This window comes from Narcine bancroftii, chromosome 1, assembly GCF_036971445.1.
Source record: "Narcine bancroftii isolate sNarBan1 chromosome 1, sNarBan1.hap1, whole genome shotgun sequence".
NCBI classification, from domain to species: domain Eukaryota; kingdom Metazoa; phylum Chordata; class Chondrichthyes; order Torpediniformes; family Narcinidae; genus Narcine; species Narcine bancroftii.
This window is the reverse complement of record NC_091469.1, coordinates 286,108,486-286,132,940: the sequence shown is the minus strand read 5'-3', so window position 1 is coordinate 286,132,940 and position 24,455 is coordinate 286,108,486. Positions and strand designations below refer to the sequence as shown.

General features: G+C 38.8%; 2 protein-coding genes across 7 annotated transcripts in view; one reads left to right on the top strand and one right to left on the bottom strand.

Moving 5' to 3' along the window:
* Positions 1–15,283, top strand: part of prrg4 (proline rich Gla (G-carboxyglutamic acid) 4 (transmembrane)) — a 40,890-nt gene extending 25,607 nt beyond the window's left edge. For 2 of the 5 annotated variants that reach the window (XM_069902572.1, XM_069902562.1), the window contains 2 exons: positions 7,771–7,896; positions 12,856–15,283. In XM_069902572.1, the coding sequence (XP_069758673.1) occupies positions 7,771–7,896; positions 12,856–12,899 (170 nt within the window). In that variant the 3' untranslated portion in view covers positions 12,900–15,283. Of the gene's footprint in view, positions 1–7,770; positions 7,897–8,341; positions 8,875–12,855 lie in introns of those variants that run through there. The other 3 variants (XM_069902547.1, XM_069902545.1, XM_069902556.1) reach the window with 2 other exon arrangements.
* LOC138745461 (uncharacterized) overlaps positions 1–24,455 on the bottom strand; it is a 50,467-nt gene that overhangs the window by 1,445 nt on the left and 24,567 nt on the right. For both annotated transcript variants that reach the window (XM_069902531.1, XM_069902528.1), the window contains exons 3-4: positions 1,168–1,270; positions 29–129 (exon numbers count right to left, since the gene is read on the bottom strand). In XM_069902531.1, the coding sequence (XP_069758632.1) occupies positions 29–129; positions 1,168–1,270 (204 nt within the window). The remainder of the gene's footprint in view (positions 1–28; positions 130–1,167; positions 1,271–24,455) is intronic.

Genomic DNA, 24,455 nt, shown 5'->3' with positions numbered 1-24,455 from the left:
TCTTGCCACGCCCCCTGATATCTCCTACCTGATCCGGACACAGCTTTTGCAGTCTTTGGTCGTCTCCCTTGTTCACCAGGCAGGCATCTCTGAGTACTCTTTTTGTCGTCTCAAGGTCTCTAATGTCCGCTGTGGTATTCCACCACGGCGAATTTGGGAAATAAATTCTTAAGTTTTCAAGTGTACAAACATTATCATACCTACCGGACATTTATAAGCGAGTCTTATACAATTGAGACCAATAAGCCTGAACCTTTGTTTTCTTTCAAAGCCCAACCTTCACGTGGGAGATTTCTCCTCTTAATAACCGGTTTAGGGCAGAAAACTCAGGTCCCCAATTGTTCTTAGACCACCTTCTCACTCTATTTGACTTTGCAACGTCACAATAAAGACTTTTTAAACTCTAGTAGTTTGTCGGCGAAGCACTTATCAAATGTCACTAAAACACCTTAAGGACTTTTATAGTTTTGTTTGTAAACACTTACGTGTTACAATCCTGGCAGGTGACGACCTTCAATTATGATCGTCTAATTTGTCCGATCTCCAGTTCTTACTGACAATCATAAAGATTTTAAGAGAGAATTTTGTTAAAACAGGCTTCTCTGGACCTTTTTGTCAGCCGGCTGAGATGATTGTCAAGAAAAACAGAAACCGTCGTCTAGTGTCCACTCACCCATCACGTCGGGGTCACCAAATTGTTAGGTCTGCTTTGTTCGAGAATGAGTGAATCAGACACCAGACTGAGTCGAAATCAAGGTTCTTTATTACCGGATTGTAACACTTGCAACTAACAGTGTTAGTTGGAGAAGGCGCATTCTAACGATATCAGCAAGTGGTGTTTTTTTTATACCCCAGGACACGCACTTAGTAAATTATCATACCATTACATTGTCCAATGAATAAGCTGTTGCTACCCTTCTCTGTTAGTCTGCTGCACATCATTCTTGTTATTGCCACACTTATCTTGAGCGTATAAGGTCACACCTGCATCCTGTTACTCCTTAGTACTGGGTGACTCCTTCTCTGGTCCCAACTCATGATGTTTTTACCTTACAGTGGCCACACAGCGCTGCGGGCCTGGTCGCTGCTCACTCACCTGGCCGGGTGGGGGGGCTGCACGTGGCGCTGTGTGCTGGGTCGCGGCACACTGGAGAGTTGGGTACTCACCTTCAAGATGGCACGGGGCTCCCATTGTCTTTATTTTAGACATGTGCCCTGAAAGTGAGTGCCAGGCATGGGGTGATGTCACTTCCAGTCCCAAGTGTTCGGGCTAGGAGGGATTTAAAAGAGGAGGCAAATTCAAATAGTGTCTTTGCTGACAGATACTGTGTCTGGTGCATTCATTTAGTAGCTCTGCTGGAGTAGACGTCACATTATCTTCAATTGTGATTGAGCAACTGAAAGTATACTGAATGAACTGGACTTTTCAGATTCAGAATCCCGTTTATTGTCATGAACATGTATCACAACATTTGTTGTTTTATGGTTACATCATTAAGCATTATGGGAGCAAAATTGCTATAAATTAAATTTAAACATAAATAATGCAAAAGAAGAGAAAAAAGTGAGATAATGTCTGTGGTTCATTGCTCATTCAAAAATCTGTTAGGAGAGGGGGAAAAGCTGTTTTTGTACCACTGGGTGCTTGTCTTCAAGCCCCTGTACCTCCTTCCTGATGGAAGCAGTGTGAGGGTCCTTGATGATAAAGGATACTTTCCTGAGACACCTCCTCTTGTAGATATCCTAATGGAATGAAGACTAATGATGGTGCTGGCCAAGTTCACAATTCTCTGTAGCCTTTTCTTATCCTGTGCATTGGCACCTCCATACCAGACTGATGTAATCAGTTAGAATGCCCTCCACAGTACGCCTATAGAAATTTGCAAACCTTTGGTGACATACCAAATTTCATCGAGCTCCTTTCAAAATATAGCCACTGGCAACCTGCCTTCATGATTGCATCGACAGGCCCAGAGCTGCTGGTACTCAAGAAATTGAAGTTCTTTACCCTCTCCACTGCTGATTTCCTCACCCCCCCCCCCCCACACCAAGGACTGGTTTGTGTTCTCCTGGTTTCCCCTTCCTGAAGTCCATAATCAGTTCCTTAGTTTTGCTAACATTGAGTGCAAGGTTATTGTGACTCAACTAACTGATCTATCTCTCCCCTGTACGCTTCCTCAGTGCTGACTGTGGTTCTGCCAACAAATTTGTAGATGGCATTTGAATTGTGCCTGGCCACACGGTCATGAATGTAGAGAGAGAAGAATAATGGGCTAAGCATGCATCTACATGGCCAACCAAAATGTATACAAATAATCTTGAATGTGCACTTTAATCAACTTTGTAATCAAACAATTCAAATGTAAAATTTTGGAGCATGGGGCAAAGAAAAGAAAAAAAAGTCTTTATCCCAAACATTAAAGAGGGCAATGTTATATATTTTAAAAAATATTATATCTTGTTGATTGGCATTAAAGCCAGAAATACGGCTCAATAAAATTCAAAAATATCTGAAATAAATGTAGAAAATGTCAGAAATGCTCAGCAGGTTGGGCAGCAATTACAAATGGAGAGAACAGTTATGTTTCAGTTCAAAGACCATTGCATATTACTTTTGTACCAGACAGGAATTGTTGTAGTTCCTCTTTGTCCGCCTTAAATGTTGCCATTGGTTAATTGCATAAGTAATCCCACAAAATTACCTATTTCGTGGCTCAATCCCTGCTGGTTCCTCGTCATTTAAGATAATATCCATCCTTTTTTTAACCTGTCGTAATTCTTCCACATGCATATCTCTCTGAAATCTTTCTTACTTCTGGAAAGATGGTAAATACGTATTCAAACCAGCTAGTTGGAGGAAGATTGGACAATCTGCGCTAAATTCTGTTTCTCGTAAAATCCTAAAATGAATAGGAAACAGCACAGTTCTCTTCTTACAAAAATGATCAGCAACAGTCTACAAATTAATAAGCTCTAAACTTTGACTTGGTTCTTACTATTTTATTTAAAAGTCAGTCTTTAACTCATTTTCTGAAGAGCAGCTTTATTCCCAGCAGAGTTGATCTGAGGCCCAATTAGAACTCTACTTCAAAGCAGCCTTTATGTTTTTGGACTTCATTTCCAATGTGCTGGAATGCAGAATTTCTGTGGAAGTGCGTGATGGATTTCTATGTTAAAAGAGTTGTACTTGCCATATTACTGAGTGACAAAGCCGAATGTTTCTGCCAAATATTGAGATGTGATCTGGTTCCTGTATTTACACTTGTGACTCAAAGGCAGCAAGAAGGAGGCAGTGAGAGTATGAATCATCATTTATTTTATCATCACCTGTAATGTTGGATTCATGGGAACAGTTCCAAGCAGTTACCCCACTAAAAGGCTAAACCTGTGCTCCACTCATGATTTCCGATTAGAATCATTGGGTAGAAGCCTGGTTTAGAATTTTTTTCCTTTATGGTGTTCACGTTGTCGAGAGAAATTGTCTACCACAGTGAGGAGCAACCACTGCAGTCCTGACTTTGGAAACGTTAAATATAATTTCTATAAAGAATCTGGAACCATTTTTATGTATTAAGCATAATCAAAGTACTTCTGTCAGCAAACCTTGTTTAAAAAAAATGGATAGAATTATCTATAATGCAAGTTTTCACTGGGGAATATCATTTTTATTTGATCTTGAAAAACTCTCATATTTATGATTCTAATGAAGTCTAATAAGGTTACATATTTAACTTGGTTTTAAAAGTTTGACTAACATTAAGAAAGAAAAGTAGTTTTTGTTTGTACAGGGCCATCCACAGTCTCAGTTTAGACCAGCCAGTTCCTTTGAAATGTCATCATGGTATTATTTTAAGAGAGTGCAACATTCTGTGGCTAAATGAAGAAAAGCATCAATAATGTTCAGACATGGACTGATTTGTGTCAAGTAGCATTCACACTACATAATGGTGAATCAGACCATCTCCTCTTTGATATTTACGTTGTTTATTCTCCACTGCTTACTTCCTCAGCCATTATTGCCAAGCACCCAGACAAAATGTTCACTTAATTGACAAACTCTATACTGCATTAACCACATGCTGCTTGTACCATTGGCACATCAATCTGTACCATTCATAAAGGTTATGCAATGATTCATTTAAGGCTTCTTTGGGAGTTTCCCCCAAACCCACAAATTCAATGCAATAGAAGGACAAGATCAGCAAGGACAAAGGAATGCCACAAATTACAAGTTCCCATCCAAATTGCACACGGTCCACACTTGGAAATATGCCACTTTCCATCTCTGTTGGATTGGAATTTTGGAATATATCATCTGGATCAGAGACCAGAGCACAAAAAAAAATCCAGGCAGATGCTCCAATGTAGACTTGAAAATATTCTGTACTGTCAGTTAAGGCTGTCATTTGGGTGAAATATCTGACCAAGGTCTATCTATTCTCTTGGGTAGATGTAAAGTGGTCCATGTTAAGGGTGTCACCTACAGGCAGGGGTGGTATCAGAATGCCATTTCAAAGTCTTTTATTTTAAACCAGTTCTTAAAAGGTTCCTACATGATTGATGTTCTGTTGTAATATTTTTATGTATCTCACCAATTTGGCTAAAGTGGGAAATTGTACTCAGTTCTGGGCATACTACACTTGAGGAAACTCTCATCCATCAATGCCTTTGTTTTCTTTAAAAGCAACACTGCACACCAGCTGAACCAGCTTCCAACCTTTGTAAACCTATGATCCAAAGTACTGCTGCTACATTCTAACTTTCACTCTCCCATTCACTCACCTCACTCTTCCCTAAGTAACCGACCAGGTCTTTCAACCAGTCAATGATTCAATTAGGTGGTCCAAGATGGCAGCAGAAAGGCAGAAAGTGGAACTTAAAGCTCCCCAGAGAACAGAAAATAAAAGACATAAAAAAGATTCCCCAAGAAAAAGAAACACCACAAAGGAAGAAGCATCGAAAAAACAAGAAAGAGTGAAATAAAAAGGCCAAAAATAACATGCAGAAAGGATAGAAAAATCACGTGGCAATTGGGATGGAGGGGCCTACCCAGAAGCTGACGGCAGCAGAGGCAGGTGGAGCCCCAGCCCCAGACCTGGAAGGGTGAGCAAAGGCAGCCTTAACAAGGCTGACTCACGATGAAGCCAAGGGAAACCCACAATCGAAGCATCAGGAGTGCCGTCGGGTACACGAGACAAGTGGGCCTGTAGATGGTGGGAACGTCCTGGGCCTGTGGAGGCAACAACAGCAGGAGAGGATCCACGGACCTCCAGGATAAAGAAAAGCTCACCTGGTAAGGCCAATTCATCTGGGGGCTGGGAGGAGGTCACGATTTGAGCAACGAGGCATTGGGACCAGAACGAAAGACGCGCAGTCGGGAGACACGGGTAGCCTCAGCCTGATGATGTCGGAGGATGAGGAGGAAGCATGTGAACAGAGGAAAGAAAGGAGTCAGAGGGCTCGGAGCCCTCTACCAGGGATATCATGAAGGCCATCTGGTGAATTAAAAAAGACATTAAAAGCATTGGTGGTGGGCCAGGGTGTGATCAAGGAAAGACTGGACAATTGAACTGAAAGGGTGACTGAAACAAAGGAAAGGATTGAGAGTGGAAGAAAAACTGGTTAAAAAAAAAATGGAAAATGAGATGGATGTATTGGTGAAGGAAAGGGAGTGGATGCGGGAGAAGATGGACTCCCTGGAAAATTATAGTAGAAATAATATTAAGATCGTGGGGGTGAAGGAGGGTGTGGAGGGAAGAGATCCAGTGGGATTCTTTAGAAAATAGATCCCATAAGTGCTGGGAAGGGATAAAATTGAGGGTAAATTGGACATTGAAAGGCCAATCAGGCTCTCAACCCCCTCCGCCCGGGTCCAGATGAACGACCCCACTCTGTCCTGGTCATATTCCTTCACTCCAGGACAGAGAGCGAATTTTGTTGGCTGCAGCAATACAAGTGAAGGAAAAAGGAGGTCTGGCAAAATATGGAGGAAAGAAGGTCCTCTTCCATCTAGACATTTGGGCAACACTATTAAGGCACAGAAAAAAATATGACCAAGTAAAAAGAAATTTAAGCCTCCTTCACCCAGCAATTTTAAAAATAATAAGGCCAGAAGGGAAGAAAAAAATTTCACAAGCAAGGGAGGCAACAAGTTATGAAAAAGCCTTGCCATCCTCTTGAGACTAATATAAATGGGGCAAAAAAAGGGAAAATTAATGGAATGATTGGTTGCATATATTGTAAATGATAAGAATATAGATAGGAATGTTTTATGTTTAAAAATATGAATGTCAAAATTAAATAAAAAAATAATATGGAGAGCTCTAAGGGGAGAAAGGAATTGTATCTTCTGCAATGTCATGATACCTGCTTCTGTGGGATTTATACTTTATTCCTTAAAATGTGGACACTGAATCATAAAATGAAATTATAGAATAAAAATTGTAATTGTAAGGGTAAACATAGAAAAGCAAACAAGAAATTAAAATTATAATCCATGGATTGGTTTATTTTGCACTACAAATCCCATTAACTTTCAGTTACATAAAGTACTTGAACATGGATATGCACCCATGATGGGCTCGTCAACTTTATTTACTTTGCTGCCAACTTTCACCCTGATCTCAAATTCATTTAGCAAAAGCTTCCTGGCCACTCTGCGTGGCAAGAAAATGCCAGAGAATCATGAAATGGCTGTGATCTTGCTGGGATTACAGTTTCACCTCAAAATTACAAACTAATATGTTTCATTTGCTTAACAGAATGAGTAAGTGAAAGGTTTTGAATTTACTTGACAAATAATAAATGACAACCATTACTAGCAGAAATTTTTACTGAAGGATTTTTGCAGCTAATCTACTTGAAAAGATGATGCTTTGTTTTGTTGATGAATGCTGGAGTGGCTTTAACCACACGAATGTTTTCATCACTCCTAAATGTACTTTGATGTTAATAAGTTACATCATTATTAAACTTTGTCATTTCATAGTCTTCCAATTTCTACAGGATCTAGATCCTAGTTTGTAGGCTTAGTAGCTTCACTCTGGGATTGAAGGCAATAACACAATTCATTCTATTTATTTACAACTCGGTAGAACCCGATTCCGGCTATTTAAATCCTTGCCATAGAATTACACCCAAATCAACCTAAAATCCTGTACCTTTATTGGCAGGCATGGGGAGATTGTAAAAGGTCCTTATAGACTGTGTTGGATTTGAAGCTGGGTCACTGGCTGTAAAAGTGTCACACTAATCATTTATTTGAAGCATCTGCTGGTAGAAATTTGTGAAGTTGAACATGAAAGTTGTTAGATACTTTTATGGCTCCAAACTGAAAATGTAAGGGAGTCTGCTACATCATGCTTATTTGAATAAATAATCCTCCAGTGTGTTGATTTTGAAGTCAGAATGCCACACAATTTGAAAAACTACATTCAGAATGTCCAAAAGGAAACTCAATTCAATGATTTAGTGGGTTTCATCAACCAATTCCCGTATATACAATGACAGTAATGTTCTGTGAACACTGTGTATGGAGTGTAATTTGAATAAATCGTCAATCGAAGCTGTTCATTAGATTCATTTCATTGTACCTAATGATCTGTATTGTAAGAGAGTTTTGGGGTCCTCTGGGCTCATAACAGTATGATTGCGTTTTGCATGCCCATCCCTTCCTGCCTGCTTAAACTGCCCTGTCCATTCTTGTACTGTTAAAGAAAATCATGGTCAATGAAAAGATTGTCCTGTTTGTTCATGCTCTTCTTTTAATAGGGTGTCTGAAGAAACCTGTATGTATGTTGTACCAATTCCTGAAAACACAAAGCCAGCTCTACCTTCTTATGAGCAAGCACTTCTGGCAACTGGACAACATGATGCTCCTCCACCTCCATACCCAGGGTAAGTAATGTAACTGTTGTCTTTCAGAAGAATGTAGTAGTTACTGCATTAGTTGAGTAAACAGTTTCTTCATGTCAAGTCAAAAGTAAAACACGAAAGTCTGCAGACACTGTAACTGAAGAAAAAATACAATGCTGAAGAAACTCAGCAGGTCAAACACTGTCCTTTGGCATTAACATTAACTTTTCTGGTTTCTGCTAACCTGCTCTCCTTTCCCCTGTCTTCTTTCCCTCAGCTCTCCACCCCCTTCCCTCTATATCACACATGTCAAACTTTGGCCCGCGGGCCATAATTATATTTGGCCCGCAAGATCATTTCAAAAATGTATTAGAGGTGGCCCGCTGGCCGCCGCGCCAGTATAGCGCATGCACAGTAATACAACAAATCCCAGAATGCATTGGCGTCAGCCTGCTAATCGCCCCCACCTCCTCTGTTTACGTTGCAGGGTCTCACCGTGGACTCTGGTTTTGGGGCCTGGCCGGTGTCAGGGGAAGCCAAGGCCGCTTCCCAGCGCCCGGAACCGGAGGCCTCGGGCCTGACCTCGCCAGGACCGTTGCCCACTCCCCCTCCCTGCCGCAGGCCGATCCGCGACTCACGGTGACGGGGCCGCTGATCCGCCGAGATGCCGCCCTGTAGCGAGAGCCGATGCCCCCGCACTGTCGTGTCCAACCCGATCGCCTGCAAACCCCGCCCTCCCGCACACAGGCCTGAGTAAGTATTATGAACTTTAATCTCAGGATAAAACGATCTTCCAATAGTTTCATGTCACAGTGATAAATATATTCCTGGTTAAAAATGGTCCTGCACCTGGATACAAGCTCATTAGGCATAAAACTTGAAAAGTGTGTAAATCAAAGGATATCTGTACCAATGGAAAAAGGGCATGGCAAATAACCCTGCTAGAGTTCATGCCCACAATCAGTCACCCATTTGATTGTTTCAGGAATCATGTTATTCTCCCTCATTCTCAATAGCCCTCAGATTTTACTATTCGACAGCACACTAGCAACATTTGACAATTGTTAATGCTTCTGGAAAGAGTTTATCCAAAACTATTATTAAACATTTATCTTAATAAGAAAAAGTTTAACATTACTTATGTTGAAAGAAGAGAAAACATGCAGATGTTGTTGAAAATTTTCAATAAATATTTAGTTCGGCCCTCGACTTAGTCCAAGTTTTTAATTTTGGCCCTCCGTGACTTTGAGTTTGACACCCCTGCTCTATATTCACCTACCCACCCCTCCTCCCCTCTTGCTGTTATGCCCTCCCTCCCTTCTCCACCTATTACCTCCTGCCTTTGTGATCGTGCCTCACCTTTACCTTTTTATTTGATTGCCTGCCTATATTTTTCCATACCTTGATGAAGGGCTCAAGCCCGAAACATCAATTATGTATTTTTATCTTTGCTATATAAAGGCAATGCTGAGTTTCCCCAGCATTGTGCTTTTATTTTCAAGTTATTGTCATCTGACTGCACAAGTACAACCTGACAAAACAGCATTCTCCAGTCCTCAGTGTAAAACATGATGCAGACACACAACTAGATATAACACACAATGCTACAGCACAGAAAGCAGGTCATTCGACCCTTCTAGTCTGTGCCAACCACTATTTCACTACATACAAAAAATGCATACGCAGGACAAGTGTTCATATATACAAATAAATCAATATTGTTTTGTGAATATGAGAATCTCATCTGATAAGTGTGAGCAGTTCCTTGTTTTGCAGTATATTCACAATTCATTGCTTTTATATTTGTTTTAGGTTGATGCAAGTGTGGATTGCAATTTCATAAACACATAAAATAAGCAAACAGCACAGGGTTAATTTCCAGACGACATGCAATTAAAACTCAGTTTTAATTTGGTTTTGTGGCATCTTACCTCTGAATCAAGAGATTCCAGATTGGCATGCTCCTTCAGTGACTGGAGTCCAAAACTGTAGCTTGAACTCCAGTGTTGTGGAACAGAGAGACTTGGTGGTTCAAGTATATAGTTCCCTGAAAGTGGGAACATAGACAAAATCATAAAGAAAGGATATGGCATGCTTGCCTTCATTGGACAGGACACTGAATATAGGAGTTGATACATCATGTTACAACTGAACAAAACATTGATGAAACTGCACCAGGAATATTGTGTGCAGTTCTATAGGAAAGTTGTGATCAAGCTGGAGAGGGCACAGAATGGAGTTATAAGGATGTTGCTTGGACTAAAAGGTTTGAGGTATAAGGAGAGACTGGAGAGGGAGGAACTGTTTTCTCCAGAGTGAAAGAGGCTGAGGGATGACTTTGTGGACATTTATAAAATCATGAGAGATGCAGAAAATGCCAGTGGTCACCTTTTTAAAGTGAAAGGAAAAAGATTGAAAGGAAGCAGAGGGGAAAAATTTTCACACATAGTGTGGTTGGTATATGGAACAAGCTGCCAAAGGCTGGTACAGTTAGTGTTTAAAAGATTTGGACTGATGCATGGAAAGGTTCAGAGGACTATGGACCAAAGACAAAAATGTGACTATTTCAGGAAAGTAACTTGGCTGACATGCAAGTTGGGCCCATTTCTGTGTTGTGGAAACTCTATGATCTAGTCTGAATTCTGCTTCTCTTTATTGGTCCATGTGGATTCACTATGCACAAATTATGCTATAAACGATTACAATAGTACTGTGTTCCTCGTGAATAAAACCAGAAAATGCCAGAAACACTCAGCAGGCCAGGCAGCTCCTGTGCAAAGTGAAATGGTATTTCAGGTTTGATGAAGGGTCTCTGACCTGAAACATTAGTTGTTTCTTTTTCCATAGATGCTGCCTGACCTGCAACACTTTATAGCACGCCGAGTTCTTATTATGAGCCCCTGCAAATTTCTTAATTTTCTTGATACTCATTGATCCCTTTTAATCTCATTTTTTGCTTCCAAGTTTAAACGCTTCACTCTGCCACTGTCTTGCATGCTCCAAGATCATCAGCCTTCAGATGTTTTGAGTCTTATCTGAACCTTGTCCTTCTCCTTCCCAAACTTGAGCCTCCCCACTTGCCCCACAAAGTATCAGTCTAATGTGCAATAAATTCAGTAACCATCCCACACTCATTTGATAGAACCTTCTTTCAATCATCCAGTAAAAACCCTCCCAATTACTGGCTCTCCTATTTCAACAGCCCTTGGTTTGTACATCATCATATTTGCCCAGTCATCAACTGTTTCCAAATTTCAGACACGTGATGATACCACGTGTCAGCTCCTATTTCTTTAGATTCTTCATTGCTTCCTCCTGTATCACCAAAGTTATAAATGACATCTGTGTGGGCTTAAATCATAGGTTTTCAATGCAACCAATGATCTGTACGATCTGAAGCTTGGAGTCATTGTCATAGCATTCCACTGCCATTTGATGGAACAGTAACAGGCCATTTATAAAAGCACTGATAGTTATAATGCACTTTCTAAAGAGGTTTTAGTTAAGATTTATTAGCCAGTCATCTGGTCGTGGATTGGGTGCGAGAAATGATTTCCCAAGATTGACTCAAATTTAAATGGAAGTTAGGTAAAACATTTAAGAGAATTTTGTTTTTGACAGATCGATTTTACTTGATTCATATTGAAATGGATGGATGTAGCATTAACAGATCTATAGCCCCACATACTCTATGACTGTAATATAACAAGTGGGTATAGTACAGTGATAAAGAAGATTAATTTATCTTTTTGTAGAACCTTTAATGGTCATGGCAGGCCCCAAAATACTTGACAGCCAATTAAATTATTTTGAAGTTTGTCATTATTTACAGTTAAGTTCTCCACAGTTGGAATCCAGAAATAGTATTTTAATAGGATCAGATGATAAGTTTAAATGATGTGTGAGAGGATTGCTGTAGCTGTCCTTTACTATGGTGTTGCATTAACTTTTTACATTCAACGAAAAGACTGTTCATCTTTGTTTAACATCCTATTCAAGAGCAATCCTCTAGGGGAGGGGTGTCAAACTCAAATTCACAGAGGGCCAAAATTCAAAACTTGGACTAAGTCGTGGGCCAAACTAAATATTTATTGAAAATTTTCAACAACATCTGCATGTTTTCTCTTCTTTCAACATATGTAATGTTAAACTTTTTCTTATTAAAATAAATGTTTAATAATAGTTTTGGTTAAACTCTTTCCAGAAGAAGCATTAACAAAGGAGAAATAAAATATTCAATAAATAATATTTCTCTATAGCCTTTAAGCTCCTTTTAAATGTTTTTTTTTCACAAGCCAACAAGTCAAAAAAATAACAACTTGCTTCAATGAAAATCCAATCTTTCAACTATGAACAATCCAAAGTTAACCAAAGAAAATATTAATCCAAAGCTTAGCTTGCTACACTGTGATTTACTCTGATGCACCTGGGTCTAAACCAGATACTTGGCATCTCTTCTTAGATGCAAGTTCATCAAACTGTGGGGTCAGAGTTTACCTCCCACCTGTCTTGAAAGGTCCTGTTTTCTGTCTTTCGTTTGGCCATTTTTCGTAAGGGGTTTATTACGTGTGAGTTGGGCGACAGGTCCCAGATGCTAATGAAAGTAAAGAGAGGAGGTGGGGGCGATTAGCGGGCTGACGGGCCGGCGCCAACGCATTTGCAAAGCATTCTGGGATTTGTAGTATTAGCTGTGCATGCGCTATACTGGTGCGGCGGCCAGCGGGCCAGCTCTCATACATATTTGATATGATCTTTCGGGCCAAATATAATTATATCACAGACCAAATTTGGCCCGCGGGCCTGAGTTTGACATGTGTGCTCTAGGGTAACACTCTCCATTAAATTATCCTGGCTTCACTCTAAAGCGGCACCTGAAGTACAGCCCTCTCAGTCTGCGGCAGATATAGAATCAGGTCCATATCATTGTCACAAAGTGAAGACTCATCATTTCATAATAGATTTCTCTCTAATGTTTTTTCCTCATATCTACTGTTTGTACAGGTCGTCTTCTGGTTCCTGAAAATTCCAATCGCTCCAAAAAGTGAAGGGACATATTGATTTTTTTTAAATTGGCACTTGTAGTAAGCATTTTTAAGAATGAAATTAATTTCTGTTTGTATTAGAAAATGTGATATTTGTATAAACTATGTGGATGTAACATTCTTCAGAAATTATACAAAAAGGTTGGTTTATTTTTCGTAGCTTAACCTTTTTCAAGCACTTTCTTAATATATTATGTACACGAATTATGTTTTAACTAATGCAGTTATAAATCCTGCAAACCATTGACCTTCTTGACAGTTTGACAGGAGGTGATCTCATTGGTTCCAGGTTGCAGGCTTTTCTGTTCCAGGGGTGATTGGAAAATTGAAAATATTTGTGTTGGACTGGAGTTAAGTAGGACTGAATACTTAAGTGTGTGCCTTCCTTAATGTTTCTAAGACATCAGTCATAAATAAAGTAGAATTATATTTTTCCCCCCAAAAAAATCACCTATGCTACATAGATTTAACAGTTCAGTCAGCCAAATTTTGATTGGATGCAAAATAAAAACTTGACAAACTGCTTGATATTAAACTGACCCTGGAATCTCAAGGCCAAATGACTTAACTGGCTGTATCAACTGTCTCTTTGAACTAATGGCGATCTTCAACAGACAATCAAATTCAGAACTCTAAGTACAGATCTGCATTCTTATCACCAATCAGCTCTGAGCTGGCAATTTCCATTGTAATACATATGTAATATTTCAGCCGCAAAAAGAGCTAACTTTGGAGTAAATCCATTGTTAGTTTCTCCCTTTGTCAATGCCCCCAGCATTGAGTTGAAATGTTAATTCTCTATTTGTAGCATTAAGAGCTAAATTAATCAATTGGCCTGTCAGTTTACCTGGTGCTGAATTTGTTACTTTCATACAATGAACACAATAAAATGGCACAAAGGGTACAGTATAATCTGAATGAGATTATGCTCTTAAATGGATTGGTTATATTCTGTGGTACACTTTATTCAATATTATTTTTGTTCTTGTGATGCCCCATTTTCATTTGTGATCCAAAGAAAGCCTCTTTTCTGGTACCAGTTCAAGATCATTAATGAAGGATGAATCATTGGTTTTGACAAAAGATTACTAGAATGGAGGATCTAGTCAGAATAATTCCTGCTAATTAATTTACAAGTATACTCATCTGACAAGGTATCCTGTACTTGAAATATTCAATAAATGTAGTTTAGGCATATGTGAATGTCAGAAATGAGGAAGAAGTGTTCTCATAGATTTTTGATAGTCACACCTATATGCAAGAACACTTATTTGTCACTATTGCCCAATATATATTTGGATTTGAGCACATTTGGATGATGGTATATCATTCCAAAGTAAGCTAACCTTTTTTGTTTCTTCCTTGAAGATATCAATACAATCTTTCTGTGAAAACAACTCAACTGTACTAAACTACTAGTTGAATTAATCTATTTACATAGAATTTCAGGCTCATTCCAAGCACGTGCTGAATTATTGGTCAGACTGGGGGGTTTGAATCACTGACTACACACAAGAGATTTTTAAAAATTAGTCCCATCTCAGTCGTTTTGAAGAGACTGCAACTGGAAGTTTCATGTGAATTGACGTGATGCCATTTGCAAATGTACAACCTGCTAGAACTGTTCAGAATGTCTAATCTGTGAAAAATACCATTTAGATAAATGTGGTAATGATAGGAGCTTGTGGGATTGTACCTTGGAAGATAATATTTTGTGGATGGAATAATTGGAGCATAAAATACCTGCCATGTCACTTTTACTTTTCTGTGTATTAATTGTTGTTGCCAGTTCTGATTAATTAAATTCAGATAAGTTATCTCAGGAAATTTTTTTTTTTAAACTGAGGGAAATGAAAATACTTTAGTAAGTTACTTCAAGGTTTGGGTGCCTATATTTAGGAAGGTTTGCATGAAGATGTACAGATCAGTATATCTGATGAGAAGAGAGAGTTATTTTAGTTCAAGACCTCTCACAGCTCTAATTCAACTTGCATCCATTGCTCTTTAAACACAGGAATTACTGCATGCAGAAAGTCAGGGAGGCCACATTCTGGTAATTCTTTCATACCCTATTGAGTTATGATACAGTACTGAGAATAAAATACAGACAGTAGTCTCCACGTAATCATGCCTTTTGTCTGCTGATGTCCTTAGTTACTGTGACAGCTGAGAGGCTTCAGTTAACTATGATTATAATTTTCTGAATTTTCCAAGTTTGTTTTGGATAATGCTGTTAAATGTAGTTGTCATTTAGATTTAGTTAAGGATCTTTGGAAAGTCTGAGGGATATTGCCCTTCCTCTGGAATTGATGACACTAATTCACTGGTACCTTTTCTTCAAATTCTTGCCTGTAACCAAAATAAACATTACCTATGCACAAATTAAATATTTTCCCAGTACGTACTAGTTTAATGTTCATCTGTTCCTTCTCATCTCCGACATCCTTTTGACTTTTTAAAAAATTATTTTATTTTTGATTTTCCAGACTCACGCAAATCCAGTAAACAAAATTTTACATTCTCTTTCCACGTAATATGATTTACAGAGTCCATACTTCCCCCTCCTTACACCCTCCCCATACCTTAAATTATACAAATACCACAATATAAAAATACAAACATACAAAAACCACCTAAATACCGACAAAGACAATGATCTTGAAGCTAGAGGACCTCGAATATTAAATAAAAACATGTCATCTGCACCACATTCCCCTTTTCATTCTCTTGATCCTTTACCTGCTGGGATGGATTATTTCTTTTCTCTTAATCCGGGGGAAGGGGGTGTGAATTATATCTGTGCCTCAGATACGGTGACCACACTTCAACAAATGTGAATATCGTTTCCGTAAATTGTAGGTGATTTTCACTAGGGGAATGCCTATATTTCCATATTCCATCATGTGATATTTAGCTGGGAGTCAGACTTCCACAAAACCGTTATACACTTCTTGGCTACTGACAAGGCAACCTTCATAAACTGAATTTGGTGTTTGGATGGTCTAAACTGTACTTCCTCAATGTCCCCTAGAAGGTACAACTCCGGATCCTGTGGAAAATCCACCTTTGTAAATTTTTTCCCCCAGAGTGTCCCCCAGGTCTTCCCAGAGGTATCTCACCCTTGTACACAGCCAGGTGGAGTGGACAAAGGTTCCAACCTCCACACTTAAAGCACATTTCTGAAATTTCTGGCTTTGACTTGCATTTTTGGCATGTTTATTTTAAGGAAATCGGCTTCCAGAAGTTTGCTTTCAACGAATCAATTTTCTAGATTCTAAATCTGTGCCTTTTAAGCAATTTATTTCCTAATTTATTTTTAATTGAGTGCACCATATATTTGTTAATAAATTAGTATATTTTAAATGTTTATAAATTCTAAATAAAACTTGTTTTCAAAGAAACTTCAGCAGCACGTAATTTTTACAAATTCAAGTATTTTGTTAATGTGTGTAGCTGGAATATTGCATTTCTATTGATCAGTTGAACTTATTGTCCCTTTTGGGTTTAATCATGATTTCCCACTCCCAGCCAGATCTTGTATGTTCCAAGCTTGCACATTGTAACTGAGCACTTGCTGGTTGTTGAGCCTACAAGGAGCAACACAAACATCTGTAATGTGTATTACATGTATTTAGAATCACAGAATCATACAGCATAGAAGATAAACTGTTCGACTTATCGTTGCCTTATTTTTGCTTGTTTTTTTTTAAAAGAGCTGTTCAATTTGTCCCCATTCCTTCGCTGTCTCCAAAAGCAGTGAATTTTTTACCTAATCATTTATTCAGTTCCCTATTTCAAAGTTGGTATTGGTTCTCTTTTCTCTGCAATACATTCCAGAGCACAATTTTCATCAAACAATAGTCAAAGATGCCTAACTTTCCAATGAACTTTCTGTCCACATTTAAGGTGAAGGAAGTAACTGTTTTAAGAAGTGCAGGAAAAGAAGCTGGGGTCCAGCAGTACATCTAGTGGACAGAATATGCATTTGTTCCCACAGTATGGTAATGGTATGTGTAGATGTTTCTTGTATTATTAGCATCATATCCAAATGAAGCTATGCTATTTAATACTTGCAAGCAAATTAATTGTAGCAATGTACCCCACTGGGTATAACTTTTCTCTGAAGAATGTTGGCTTAAATTTGTGATGGAAGCAATTGAAGCTTGAAGGTAGAATCTTAAAACATTCCAAAGTTCAATAAACCTTGACATCTTTCCCCCCTCCCCCCATGTTAAATACCAGAGGTCATATTCTTCTGAGAGGGGGAAAATTTAAAGGCAATGTATGTTTTTTTTTTAAATATCATGTGGTAGTTGCCGATAGAATGAGCTGCCATTGGAAATGGACGATAGTGATGCTTGAGAGGCATTTAAATAGATACACGAATATGCAGGGAATGGAGGATTATGTATTGTGTACAAGCAGATGGGACGCGTTTAATTTGGCATCGTGGTCAATTATTGTGGATCGAATAGTTGGTATGATGTTACTATGGTGTCAGCTATCCAGGTTCAAAACCAGCACTGTCTGTAAGGAGTTTGTACATTCTGCTTGTGATCTGCAAAGGTTTTCCCTGAGTGCTCTGGTTTCCTCCCACTCTCCAAAATGTACAGGGTTGTAGGTGAATCGGGCAGCACAGTTCTCAGTGGCTGGAATTGTCTTCTACCACGTTGTATATAAAATTAAAAAATCAACAGCCTGTTCCTGTGCTGTATTGTTCAATGTTCTAATAGGATATCTTACTTTTAAAATGCCTTCATAATGTATGGGAACTGAGAAAGATTTTTATCCCTGAACTATTCCAGTCCTTGGTTTTAAAATTCCCATGTTTTCAAAACTTCTATAGACATGCCTAATCCTCTACAGCTGTCTGCAATATCTGTCATTTGAGTTTTTGTATATCCCTGAAATTCATTAATATGCTTTTTTTCTTCGGAAGCCCCAATCTCTCAAATTCTTTCCATGAACATCAACATGACTTTGTTACACCATGAAATAAGATTTAGTTGTCTCCTTTTATACATCTTTAAGTGGTTCTAATGAAGCTTTGTTTAACAATATTCCGACTGAATTTGAAATGCTGTAAAGGTGCATCATAAAATAGAAGCTGTTTCTCTTATTCATTCTTTCTTAGTAAAGAATATTGGGGAAAGGTAGATTGAAGTTAATAAAGAGAAGTAAGAGATGAGACCTCAATGGACTCTTTCATTAAATCTTCTGCCAACTGTGAATACCCACGATGAAAATTGTTTGGGTGTCTGAAGCTAGTTTGTAATAAAGATTTAAGTATTGTAATAATTCAACATTTACATAAAACATCATAACCTTGAAATATACCAGCATCAATGCATTTTACAACCATAAAGTATGTTTTAAATGTAATAAATTCTGTAATATAGAAAGTGTAGCAGCCAATTTGCACACAGCAGGGATCCCATAATAACAATGAAATAAATATTTTTTTTAATAATTTAGAGATATCACATGGTAACAGGCCTTCTGGCCACAATTACATCCATGTGACCAATTAATCTACTAACTCATGTGTCTTTGGAATGTGGGAGGAAACTGGAGGAAAGTCGAAGGGAAAACAAACTCCTTACAGAGAGATTCAAACTGGGATGCTAGCACTGCAATAACGTTGCACTAAATGCGCTGCCCATGTGCTGAGGACTACCTGGCAGTTCCAGAATTATTAGCTAGATTCAGTGTGTGTGTGAGGCATTCTGTTCTGATCTTCCACATTTATGTCCTTCAGCAGGGAAATCAGGAACACATTGTACATTATTTGCACACCATTGATAACCAAACCTTTAAATGAATAAAGGGATGCATTTGGCATAAGACCACCAGACTGCAAAGGAGACAGAGGTCTGTAAAGTACATGTTAGGTGATTGGTTGTAGTCCTCATTGTGTTGGATTGGACAAGAGGTGATAACAATGTTTATACATCAATTAATGTTTGTTATCTTTAAATAAGTATAAAGTTGTCATGTTGTTTAGATAGGGAGAATAAATGGACAAACTGGTAACCTGAATAGGCCTCTCCTTGAGGTGAAATATTGAATGAGTGTGTGTAAGACTTATCACTTAACAACATTCCACAATTACCAAACATGATCAGTTCTGAGGCCACAATCATCTTCAACAATCATTAAACATTACGATAGCCAAGTATGTGCTCCAGGGATTTCTGTCGCATGACTGAGCTGAAGCTTATCATTATATGTTAAAAGATTTACTCTGTGCAGTTGATATCACATGAGGAAAGTGTAAAGTGCTCCATTCTGCAGCACGTAAAATCCCTTTGAGGAACACGATAATCCCTTTGAAGGAAAAATATACAATGAAAATAAATTCCAACAATAGCTTGACAAAATAGCACAAGGCCTACAGGAATGTACTGATTAAAAATTGTTGAGTTTGGTAATGTGCACTTCTTGTATATCCTGAGCTACTCTTACCAATATCTATTGTCAAAATCCACTATTATCTCCCCGCCACTTTGCACTGGGTGTTTGTGTCTGTTTGGAATTCAGGAGGATGAGACATCAATAGTGCCACTTAAAGATTGTAAAGAATTTGGCAACTGTCACCACTAAATATATAGTCATTCTGCAGTTTGAACACCCATCTTGACCCTTTCACCGACATTTTCAGAACCTGCTTATCCAGTCTAACTTCAAACTGAGAAAAACAAAATAACATGCCTGAATGATTACCGCCTGGTGAATCTGACATCCGTCATCTGAAGTACCTCGAGAAGCTGGCCATGGCTCACATTAACTCCAGCCTCCCAGAAAGCCTTAATCCATTCCAGTTTGTCCATCAACATGTTAGGTCCGTGGCAGATATCATCCCCCTGGGCCTACACTCAACCCAGGAACACATGGATAACAAGGTAACCCAAGTATTTATTGACTATAGCTCCACTTTCAACACCATCCCAAATAAACTCATCTCCTCTGCTAGGTTTCAGCAACTCACACTGTAACTGGGTCCTTGACTTCCTGTCAACAGCCCATCCATTGTAACCCTCAAGACCAGTGCCCTGTATGGCTGCATACTCTTGCCCTTGCTACAAGGACATTTTGGGGGCCTTGTGGTTAGTAAGGGATTACTTAAGGTGGTATGTGAGTGGGAAAAAAAAGTTGAAAACTTCTGTACTAAATGAAGTACATGAGATTATGAGATTTAATTAATCCCCTTGCACTGAACTTTTTCTCTGTAGAACTGTACTCTGAACTGCTTTATTTTGTGCTTAAGAATGGTTGACTTTTAAAAAAATTATTTGCCCCTGTGCTCCACAGTTTTAAATTTGTAATCAAACAATTCATATGTAATTAAAGTACACCTTCCAGATTTCATTCAAGGTTATTTGTTTACATTTTGGTTTGCCCATGTAGAAATGACAGCAGTTTTTTTTAAATAAAACATTTCAGGGAACCAAACTGTTTGGGACACTTGGCTTCAAGATGTTTGTGATTACTTGGGTATTTTTAATTGCTTCATTGGTGCAAGTAGAAGGTAGCTTGGTTTGTTTCTAAGCTTTGGATCCTTTTAAGTCTGTAGTTACCATTTTTCAACACGTATCAGAGCTGTACCAATGATAGGCAAAAATGCCATTATGAGACTGAAAAAAACAATAAAACAGTGAGAGACATTGCCCAAAGAGGATGACTAAAATCAACAGTTTGGACCATCATTAAGAAAGAAGAAAGAGTGTAGTGGTGAGTGAAATAATTGCAAAGGGACTAGAAGGTGTGGATATGTCAATGACTGTCTGCACAAGACTTCATGAAAATAAATACATACATTATACTGCAAGATACACACCATTAGCCACAGAAAGGATGGCCAGATTAGTTTGCCAATAAATATTTAAGAGCCTGCAGAATTTTGGAAAAGGGTCTTGTGGAGTCCAAGATGAATCTGTTTCAGAGCGATGGCAGGAACAAAGTGTGGAGGCATAAAGGAACTGCCCCCTTTGCCCTGGTTTGCATCTTGCAGTGTAGCCTCTGTTTATGAAGTCTTCTGCAGACAGTAGTCATTGATGTACCCATAACTGCTCCTGAAGAGTATTTCTGATCTGTCGGACATAGGTTTGGGGATTTTTCTTCATTGTGATGAGAACTCTTCGGTCATCAGCAGTGGAGTCTTCCTTGGAATACCGGTCCCTTTGCAATTACTGAGCTCACCATATGTTCTTTCTCCTTAATGATGTTCCAAACTTGATTTTGGGAATTCTAAGGTTTGGGCAATGTCTCTCACTGTTTTAATCTTCATTTTCAGCCTCATCATGGATTTTTTGCCTATTATTGGCACAACTCTAGTCCTCGTTTAAAAAAATGGCAACTACAGACTCCAAAAGTGATCAAAAGCTTAGAAGCAAACCAGGCTATCATACCTGCTTCAATTAAGCAATTAAACATAGCCGAGTTCTCACCTGTGAACCCAAATATCCCAAACATGGTGGTGCCCTGAAATGAGGTCGCTATGTATAAAAAAAGTGCTGCGATTTTTACATGGTCAAAACAACATTTAAATAAATAACCTTGAAAAAAATCTGGAATATGCACTTTAGTGACATGTGAATTGTTTGATTACAAATTTAAAACTGCAGAGCACAGGGGCAAGTGAAGGGGGGAAAAAAGTGCCTTTGTTCCAAACATTAAGAAGGGCATTATATATGAAGAACATGCAAAATAAAGTTTTTCACTGTACTTCCATCCACATGACAATAAACAAGTCAATTAATTTTCTATCACAAAGACTGATTACTTCCACATTCATTATTTTTAGATTATTTATGGCAGAAACTCGGCAGTGTCTGTGATTTTCTTCAGAACAGCAAGCTATCTGCACTTGCATGTCTGTTAATCCCACCCTCACCTTAAGTGGATTCTCTGGCAAAGTTACCGATAATGTGGAGGGTTCCAACTGTAATTTGAATGGGATTATTTAAATTAGACCACCCAATTGAACCTATGGACTCTTATTCCCTAGCTCTGAAACCTGCTTCATTTCTACAATGTGTCACCCACCACCTTTTGCTGCAGTGATCTTGGTCCTTCTTTATGCCTACAGTACCTGGTCAATCTTCGGTAGGCATTTCAAGGTATTGGTAAGAAATTACCAACACTGTCTTACACTAAATGAACTAGAAGTCAACATCAGTGTCCTTTCCCTGGCCACCTGTCGTAAGTGAGGAAACAGGTTTGGTGGGTCTCAAAATCAAGGACTCTAGACACACAATTTTGATAGTGAAGGATTTTATTTACAGAAAGCAAACATGAGAAAATGACAACAGAGGCAACACACACATGCGCCCAATTTCCAGCAGCCGTGGGAAAATTGGATCAGCAATAAGCAACGCACACAATTTAATAGTGATCGTGGGAAAAAGTCATGATGGCAATAAACAACTCACACGCTTTAATAGCAAAGTGGGAAAAGTAATAGCTGCATTAAAACATAAAATTACGAACGTGGGAGAATCACATTGGGAATAAAGTACACACACACAAAACAAACTGGGTACGTACAATAATCAAGGAAAAAATCAATACGATACCCCACCACCCCTTGACTCAGTGTAGACATGGCTCTATGCTACCAGGGACACTAATTAAACACTCTCAACCCTTTTATAGTTTAGTAGTGGTTGTTGTTTGTTTATATAGCAGATTTAACTCAACACACAATTGGGAATAAATTGGTTACTATTTAAATGATGACAGGCAGCCAAAATACACCGGTGCAGCCATTTTTTTTTACATAAACTATCCCACTTAGAATATTAATTATTTAAACCCTAACCCATTCCTCCTGATCACAGCAATGAACAACTTCCCAAATTTAAATGAACAGTGCACACCTTTCCAACAATTTCTTCAGTGCCCTTCCACAGCTCTAGGAGTGAAGCAGAGTTTTCCCAAGCTGGCAAAGAGAGAGAACAAAGCACACATGACACTTTATAGTGCTGGGAAGGGTGGGTCCAGCCCAGATCATTAGCAGGGTGATAATGGTGTGGTTCCAGGAAAGTTAATCCAGTTATAACAGCCCAAGGCCAATATAGGCAGGCTGGAGACTCCAGCTCAGTTAATTTACTGGGACCAATGGCTCAGTATCAGTTGGGCTAATGTGATTACAAAGGAATTTAAATTGGTCAATAGCAAGATGTGCACTAATGGGTAGGGCAGAGCCATACCTTGATTGGCAGGTGGTGTGTCCTCTGACTAAGTAGTGGGAAGTGCCGTCACATGACAGCCACAATAAACCACCCTCCCCAGCATCACTCTGTCTCATTTGCACGCTTCACACCACACTCTCTTTTCTGGGCTCTGGCATAGGAACAGATTACCAAGTAGAGCGATTCAAGGATGTGCTCAAAGCCTCCCTGGGGAAAAAATGCAACGTTCCCACAAACTCATTGGAATCCCTGGCCCATAACTTTAATTTCTTTAGCCAGAGGGTAGTAGATTTGTGGAATTCATTGCCCCATGCAGCTGTGGAAGCAGCATCATTGGGGGAATTTAAAGAGGAAATTGATAGGTATCTAATTAGTCAGGGTATCATGGGATGTGGGGACAAGGCTAGAACTTGGAACTAGATGCGAGAACAGTTTAGCTCAGGGAGGTTTCATGGAAAAGACTAGATGAGCCAAATGGCCTGCTTCTGTTCCTTTTCCTTATGATTCTTGTGATGACCATTCAAAGTGGAAAAATGCATATTTGGGTTGATTCTGAGATCAGGAACAAACAAAATTTAATGAAAAGCCAGAAGGAGTGCACCACTGCACAATCTACCCACCCACCTACCCCATTATGGCACCTCCTGTCCCCAATGTGGATGAGTCTGAAGTTTTCATGTTTTCCTCCTCAGTTATCTTCGTACCCACCAAACTGGATTGGAAGCATGTTACGCTTGAATTAGAGGGACTGTGCAGGAAAATCCATCGTTGTTGATTTTTTGTTGTTCAGCACTAAAGCCCCAACACCTAGAAGTTCTTACCAAAACTTTCTGACTTTATCTCTTCTATTTAAACTTCTTTGATCAAGATGTAATAATCCCCTGCTTTGGTCCTATTTTTTTAATTACATCTAATTTCATAGAATTTATATGCATTAAGACTGCAAAGCAATTTCTTTTTCAATTTACATAATGTGAGCATCAAAGTTCCTTTTATTGTTGTGTAATAATACTTAATAATGTAACATACAAAATATATTAATTTTTGCCTACTGTAAGGCAGACAAAAGTATCACCCAACATCCTTTATAGGGTGAAAGAAAGAGAAGCAAGAGTCCCTTCAGAAGCACTTAATGGTCATGGATTCACCTCCAGCATTCAGAATCAGAATTTATTGTCATGAACATGTCACAAAATTCCTTGTTTTACAGCAGCATCAAGGAGCAAATATTTATATAAACCACCTTACAAAATAAAATGTAAAAATCGTGCAAGAAAAAGTCAAAGTCAGGCTGTGTCTTTGGTTCATTGATCATTCAGGAATCTAATGGCAGAGGGAAGAAACTGTCCTTGTGCCACTGAGTGCT